General features: G+C 53.6%; 4 protein-coding genes across 4 annotated transcripts; 2 read left to right on the top strand and 2 right to left on the bottom strand.

The window, feature by feature from the left end:
- Position 1: 1 nt before the first annotated feature.
- On the bottom strand, positions 2-1,987 carry PODANS_4_9050 (uncharacterized protein; the record flags this gene model as incomplete). Its single annotated transcript, XM_001905884.1, has 2 exons — positions 2-1,251; positions 1,312-1,987. Coding segments are annotated over 2 exons (1,926 nt in total), but the record flags the coding sequence as incomplete, so codon positions are not given.
- An 891-nt stretch (positions 1,988-2,878) lies between these two features.
- Positions 2,879-3,394, top strand: PODANS_4_9060 (uncharacterized protein; the record flags this gene model as incomplete). Its single annotated transcript, XM_001905883.1, has 4 exons — positions 2,879-2,926; positions 3,000-3,096; positions 3,227-3,321; positions 3,374-3,394. The coding sequence occupies 4 exons, from the start codon at positions 2,879-2,881 to the stop codon at positions 3,392-3,394; spliced, it is 261 nt and encodes an 86-aa protein (XP_001905918.1).
- A 129-nt stretch (positions 3,395-3,523) lies between these two features.
- On the bottom strand, positions 3,524-4,721 carry PODANS_4_9070 (uncharacterized protein; the record flags this gene model as incomplete). The annotated part of the gene is made up of 2 exons (XM_001905882.1): positions 3,524-4,371; positions 4,427-4,721. 2 exons carry the CDS (start codon positions 4,719-4,721, stop codon positions 3,524-3,526), a joined length of 1,143 nt encoding a protein of 380 aa, XP_001905917.1.
- Positions 4,722-5,601: 880 nt separating this feature from the next.
- On the top strand, positions 5,602-6,290 carry PODANS_4_9080 (uncharacterized protein; the record flags this gene model as incomplete). The annotated part of the gene is made up of 2 exons (XM_001905881.1): positions 5,602-6,036; positions 6,090-6,290. The coding sequence occupies 2 exons, from the start codon at positions 5,602-5,604 to the stop codon at positions 6,288-6,290; spliced, it is 636 nt and encodes a 211-aa protein (XP_001905916.1).
- Positions 6,291-7,425: the final 1,135 nt, after the last annotated feature.

The following is a 7,425-nucleotide window of genomic DNA, read 5'->3' as shown; positions in this document are numbered from 1 at the left end:
TAGGTTCTCGCTGGACGGACACGGTTCGCCGACAGATTAACCAAGAAATTGACCCGTGCCGGTAAATCTCATCCCCAGGAGGGTGCTTCGCCGGACACTTGAGCTTGTGCCTCGAGGTGACATAGTCCGAGTTCATGTACTTGAGGCAAAACTGACAAATGTAAAGAATCCGGTTCCTGCTGTACTCCTCGGGATACGGCGCCGCGTACCACGTGTCGATCTCCCAGCCTCCAAACTGGATGCACTCGATCTGGCTGGCCGGGCCCGACGCCTTCTTAGACTTTTTGCTCGGCACTTCAGTCTCGGCTTGCACCTGCAGCAGCCTCTGTCTCCATTCTTCTTCGGCCTTTTGCTTTGCCTCGTCGAAGCGACGTCGGTCTTCGGGTGCCGGCATCGTTTTGGACGTGTCGGCTTCGGGTTCGGTCAAGATGCCACCATATGGTTTGCCCTTTAGCTCGTCCGTCTCCCTATCGTAGAAAGAGTAAAATGGCTGAGAGTAGCTCGTGCTAGTAAACGGAGTGGCTATTGGGACTTGGACCGCCCCAGCACCGCGAGGCCCGTCATTTCTAGATGGTCGCCTTGCCGATCTTCCCGATCTCCCCGACCTATTAGATCTATTAGGTCGTTTCTTAAGGCCCTTGGGCTTTTCAGATGAGATCCGAGCGAGTTCCACCGCATTCACGCGCATCTTGACGATGATGCTGTTCCGTGTCTTCTTCGTGACAGAAGCAGGACCGGAGCTCTGTAAAATCTTGAGCCGTAAAGATCGCGACACTGGTCTAGATGATCCTTCCCTGCCGACTGAGGCTTCCTCGTTGCTCGCCTCCTCTGTTGTTGTCCGACGCCTCTTTCGCAGGGCCATAACGTGCTCGTCAGGCTCGATCGATGATGTTTTCCGCTTTCTAAGCACGCGCGATCCGTCCATAGGATCCTCGTCGAGGACGAGTTGGTTGAAGACAGAGTGTGATTCCGGCTTGACAGCGCCCTTTTGTGACGGAAGCAGGTCCCTCGCTAGTTTTGGCGCATGTGCACGCCGGGCAGATGGAGGAGCACTGGTGTCAGTGATGCCATCCATCTCGACATCTTCTTCGTTATGGGCGTCGGATTCTGATTCAGTGTCTGCGCACTTGGGGCACTTCCAGCTCTCAGGACCTGCAGCTGTTGTCAGCACGGTTCTACACGATGTATTCGTAGACCACCTACTCGTTTCGCCATCCAATGCCTTGCTGTCACGGGCACATTGTTGGTGAGCTGCACAACTGGTTGTCAGTAGATGGCAAACAACGACTCATAGCCAGGGAGTTCACTAACCGTTGTCCTGACACCTGGTGCAAGCCAAATACACCTCAAACTCTTCTGCCGGATCGTTTTCTTCACTCTGCTTACAGAAGATGCAGTGTCCGTCATCAGTCTCATCCTCATCCTCCTCCGCTTCATCATTATTCGCGGGCTCCCACTCCTCCTCGGCACCAGCATCAGAGTCATTGTCACTGACACTGGCAGAATCCGCAGAGTGGGCACTATCCGACTCATCATCTGTCTCGCCAGGCTTGATCTTGACCGCCCCGACACCCTCATCATCTTCCTCGTCCTCGTCCTCTTCAGCATCCTCATCCCTTATTGTCCTCCCCTTGCTCCCTCGTCGCGACTGGCGACCTCTGGCAGGAACAACCTCATTATCCTCTTCCTCCTCGGCATCCTCCTCGAAAACCCCATCCTCTTCCTGCTCCGAGTCGCTGTGTTGGGCACTGCTGTGATCGTCGTGTTCCTCCCCGCCGTCGTCAGGCTCCCCATCGGCATCCATATCCATCTCCGCATCCTCGTAATGCTCACCCGCCAGACTCCCAACGTCAATCTGACTCTGAGAAGCGGCCGCACTGATATCCTCCCCCATGATCACATCCCCATCTGCGGCGAGTTCAGCCTCACGCTCTGACTGCATGACGCTCAGTTGTAGCTGCTCCTGCATGAGCTGAGCCTCGGCCATTATGATCCCGTCTCTTATTTTTCCCCCTCGGTTGATCTCAGGCTCCTGCTTCCCCTAAACAAGAGATCTCGGTGAAGCCCACACCCGCCAAGTTGTATTCACCACCCGCGGCGCATGCCAGCCAGCCAGGTCACCTCGGTCTTTTGCGTGATGATTCCGATCTTCGGCGGCTATAACACCCGGCGCATCGTTCGGGGGGAACAATCACCACCGACTGGATATCTCGCAGGGAATATATCTCGGTTTTATATGCGCCGCGCCGCGAGGCATGCAAAAACAAAAAACAAAAAAGTTGAGTTCGATTCGTGGGTCAAGGCTTTGGGGTGTTGAACGCGCGGATGAAGGTGGAATTCGGCAGGGATATGATTATTTTTGGCTTCTATGGAGACGCTCTGGGGTAGAGACGCGTGAAAATGGCAGTTGCTGGCCGTCAATGGTTGTGGATGTGGTTCTGGAGCGAGTCGAAGTTCTGCCTGGGTTGATCGCGAAAGTATTCAGGTTGCTGGCTACTGGAGTTGGACCCCCCCGGTTTGCTGCAATGCAAGGTTGCGTTTGGGCTGATTAGTCAGTGAATTTGAGGGTGGGTCTGGTGCTTGGCAGCCTTGAAGAGGTGGTCCGAGCTTTCGAGTGAATTGGTTGGGTGCCTGAGGCAAGAAAGTGAAATCATCCACTCAGAGCTTCGCCAATTGGAATTGGGGAGAGCCCCAGTCCAAGTACCGCTATCGCCGTGACGAGAGACCTGGACCTTGGGCTTTGCGCTTCGAGGTTGCGCAGTTACAGACACCACACCACCACCACATAGATTGGACAGAGGCTTCGGGTATGCTCCCTTGTTTTGTATTTGCTGTGACATTATCACTAACTCGATTGACAGGCCGCACAACCGTCACGATGCCCGTTCCCTTCGAGACTCTCATTCCCTATGTCATCATCACTGCCGTAAGAGCTCCTCGAATTCATGCGCCCACCAAACATGAGGAAGGATCATAGATGCTGATGGACGGGGGAACAGATGTTTGGCGTGACTGGTGCTGGGCTGAGCGGAATCAGACACTACGCCGGTGGCGGAAAGAAGCACAGATGGTCCCTTGATACCTGGGACAGGGTATGTTCGCCTTGTTTAGCTGGATTTTGGTTCTCGAGCTAACATGTTTCTCTTTACAACAGCAAAGTATGAAGCAATATTTCTCTACAAAGAGGTCCCGCTCTTGAACCTATACTAACGATATACGAACGCAGTGATGGACCGCGACAGACGACTTACAGGAGTCTTGCGAGGGCAAACAGACAATGCCATAGCCCCGCCAGGCTTCGAAGTCAATCAGCCTTGGAGAGTACGTGCTTCCCCAACAATCATCTTTCTCGCAAAAAGCTTACAATTTCTAGGGCGAGAAACGCTTCTCCTAATCAACAAGGATGGAGGCGGCGTAAAGAAGAAGAAGGCACTGGTGTCGAAAGAAGAGGGCGCACATATGATAGACCGCGAACGACCTCATTATCATGATCCTCTTCGACACCATGGTGGTGTACAAAATGTTAAATCTGTATCTGGGGCCGGTTCTTGTTCAGCCCCTCCAGGAGCGTGCATGCTTGGCATATCTCCTGGCTTGACATGTACCCGCAGCGCTTACACTGTCCTAGAACCTGTCGTCCTCCCTTTGATAGAGCACTGGCAGTTCTGATGGGTAGTTCCTTTTGTGTCTCCTTCTCTCCTTGCTTTGGCTTGGGTATTGTCTTTGTGACGTCGACCTCTAGCTCTGCGTACTCTTCGTTCTCCCTGAGCTGCTTATCCAAGGCGGCCATTTCACCTCCTGGAGTGCGGCCGTTCGTTGACCCGCAACCACCTATGCCCTCTTCCACAGCAGCGGCCACAGGTGCTTGCGCTTTCTGTCCTTTGCACCCGCAAAATGATGGTGACTCTCCGGGCACCAATCTTGCCATGTCCTCTCCACTTCGTACAATATCCAGGATAGCGCTTGGTCGTACTTTTTCCAGCTGCTTGATGAGACCCCGGGCGCTTCCACGGAAGGCCTCGGGACTGTAGATACACTCGGTGCTGAAGTACTCGAGCTTCTTGTGGAAGGCATACAGCACAATCTCCTTCTCGTATGCGTACTTGAGTGGCTTGCTTCTCTTCACCTCAGACCTATTGTCTCCTGTCACAATACTGGTGCTTCGCGAGAGACGCGACAGGTCCGCGCGCAGCAGGTTCATCATGACCGTCTCGGCCACATCGTCTGCATTGTGCCCGGTGACAACATGCTTGATCCCTAACATCTTTGCGCCCCTGTCGAGAGCCTGCCGTCGAAAGACACCGCAGTAGGTGCAGTTCCCCTTTTTGCCGATGGTCTGGACGACCTCGTCCATGGTCCAGTCGTATAGCTCTTTGTATCCGACTATTGTCAGGGGCATGCCGTATTGGACGGCATTGTTCTTGACTGTTTGGAGGGAGTCGTCTCGGTAGCCGGTGATGCCCTCGTCTATGCTCAGTAAGACAAGATCTAGTCCGTATCCATGTCGTTCGTTGAGTGTCTTGAGAACGGAGGCCAAGACTGTCGAATCCTTGCCACCGGAGGCTCCAATGGCAACTTTCTCTCCGGGGTAGAATAATTTGGATGATGTGATGGTGTGGTGGATTTCGTCCTCGAAAACTCTGATGAAGCACTCTCGGCAGAGCTTTGCGTGGTTCTTGGGTCGCTTGATGTATGCCCTTTCGGTCTTGCAGATGGCACATAGTGATGGCGCCATGCTGGGCTTTGTCTGGTTTCTGTTGAACTGGAAGGGTTCCTAAAGTGTTGTGCTCTAGTATTGAGTGACTAGTCCTTCAAGAACTGAATATGTGAATGTCGAACTTGAGGTATCAAACTCATACTACAAGTTCTCACTCCAACCTTGAGTCAAAGGCCCGAACTTGATGCCAAGGTCAGTCTACGGGTGGGGTGAGCCTAGATCTTCCACCAGCTGCCCCACACTTGGTTGGCGCACTGGCTCTCAGCAATCTGCCCCACTGAACCCTACTAGTGGCCCGAGCTTTTTTTCATCAATCCACAATCCTCTTTTTCTATTGCAACTCCGCCAAAATTTCTTTTCTCCAGACTTCTTCTCATCGACAAGCTCCCGGTACAGAGCCAACGCCCAACGACAAAATGGTAAGCATATTTGCTGGTTGAGACATAGGCATGGCGGTGCCATCTTCGGATGCGCACCTGCTACTGCTATCAATTCTGCGCTCGATTTATTGAGTCGCATGGATATTTCCGCCTGCTGGTCGCAAGACCGCAGGTGATGATATGGCTTGAGCTGGATCGTGGTGTTTGGCTGGGAACGCCTCTCGCCCGTCCGCTCTTTAGAGTTCTAGAAGACCACCAGTCAATGTCGAACATTAGCTGATGTCTTCTTCTCAATGATAGCCTCCCAAGTCTGGAAAGAGAACCGCCCCCGCCCCCTTCCCCCAGGGAAAGGCTGGCAAGAAGGCCCCCAAGGTTAGTCCCGTCTTCTTGATCGATCGCAACCTGTTGAACGCGCTGACACGCAGTTAGAACCCTCTCCTTGAGAAGCGTTCTCGCAACTTCGGTATCGGCCAGGACATCCAGCCCAAGCGCAACCTCTCGCGCATGGTCAAGTGGCCCGAGTACATCCGTCTCCAGCGCCAGAAGAAGATCCTCAACCTCCGCCTGAAGGTCCCCCCTGCGATCGCCCAGTTCCAGCAGGTTCTCGACAAGAACACCGCTGCCCAGGCTTTCAAGCTCCTCAACAAGTACCGCCCTGAGACCAAGGTCGAGAAGAAGGAGCGTCTCCTCAAGGAGGCCACCGCCATCAAGGAGGGCAAGAAGAAGGAGGACGTCTCCAAGAAGCCCTACGCCGTCAAGTACGGTCTCAACCACGTCGTCGGCCTCATTGAGAACAAGAAGGCTTCTCTTGTCCTCATCCCCAACGATGTCGACCCCATTGAGCTCGTCATCTTCCTCCCCGCCCTCTGCCGCAAGATGGGTGTCCCCTATGCCATCATCAAGGGCAAGGCCAGACTCGGCACTGTCGTCCACAAGAAGGTATGTTTTTTTTGTTTTTTTTTTCACCAAACTCTTTTCTGACTGCTATTTAGACCGCTGCCGTCCTCGCCCTTACCGAGGTCCGCTCCGAGGACAAGAACGAGTTCTCCAAGCTCGTCTCCGCCATCAAGGAGGGTTACCTCGAGAAGAACGAGGATGCCCGCAAGAAGTGGGGTGGTGGCATCATGGGTTACAAGGCCCAGCAGCGTATCGCCAAGCGCGAGAAGGCTCTTGCCAACGCCATCAAGGTTTAAGGAAGCATAAAAGGTCGATTGGGCGTTGTTGCACTTACGAATGGCGTACGGGACTACCAAAACCAGATCAGGGTGAAATAAACAGCCTTGCTTCCGCCAAGATGCGGATAATGAATTGTTTCTTCGGATGGGACACGAATGGATTGCTTGATACCCCCCTTAATGCGAAAGTCTTCTAAACACTGTTCACTGTGCTGGGTCCTTGGTGGTGAAGGGGGGTGAATGAGCTCCTGGTGCCGCAGATGTGGGGGATCACAGAGTTGGGTACTAGTAACGTCCCGGCTGCGACTGCTCTCGGCGGCAGGATTGGCTCAGTGTTTGGTGTTTCGAAGACTTGGCCGTGATAGCTGTGTATGTTATGCAACACCAGTGAAGGATCGACAGACCCGGGAAGAAGTATTCCATGGAACTGACCCCCGCGGGATGAACTCCGTGTCTCACCGCGTCCATCATTCTGTTTTTTTGCCGTGACATGTCCGGCTGCACGGCAGGTTCAGCCAGCCTTTCTTATTGTGCTTCGGCCAACAGTTGATAGGGATAGAGTTTCAGCGCGTTGTGTCCAATCAGTTGCTGTAGATATCTCTAGACCTCGACTAAAACTGTCACAGTTTACCCCGTCCTGTTCCCGGAAGCTTGGAGATGCTTGGAGTAATGAAGGAGCTGATGGCTGGGGAATGGATAGCTTAGACTCTTTGACTGTAGCTTCATGTTTCAACTTTGCGGGGGAGGGGGAATTGGCGATAAAGAAGGAGATGCTGTTGTTGTGCTTTGCCCATGATGGAGGAAATGGCAGAGTTTCATGTTCGATTTCAGATTTGGAGGGGAGGAGGTTAAGCTTGACAGTGCCAAGAGGGGGTCTGTTCGAACTGCTCGGGGCTTGTTTGCAACCCCCGCGGGATGGCGGAGTGAGGCTTGTCTGGCCATGGGATGGTTGCACTCAACCATTTTTTGGTCTGTGCGGCGTATCCTCTATCCCCGGATCGGTCGGTTACCTACAAGGCTGGTTTGTTGGTGAACGTGGGATGGAACTACGCTGGCGGAGAAAAGGAGGGGGAGCTGAAAGGGAGCGATGACACACTGGGAGGGATGGTTTTACTGGGGCGAACTAGGCCCACGCGTGGTACGCCCGGCCGGA

The sequence above is a fragment of the Podospora anserina genome, chromosome 4, assembly GCF_000226545.1.
Source record: "Podospora anserina S mat+ genomic DNA chromosome 4, supercontig 4".
Taxonomy (NCBI): Eukaryota; Fungi; Ascomycota; class Sordariomycetes; order Sordariales; family Podosporaceae; genus Podospora; species Podospora anserina.
Note: the sequence above shows the minus strand (reverse complement) of the source record. Positions and strands in the feature narration are given on the sequence as shown.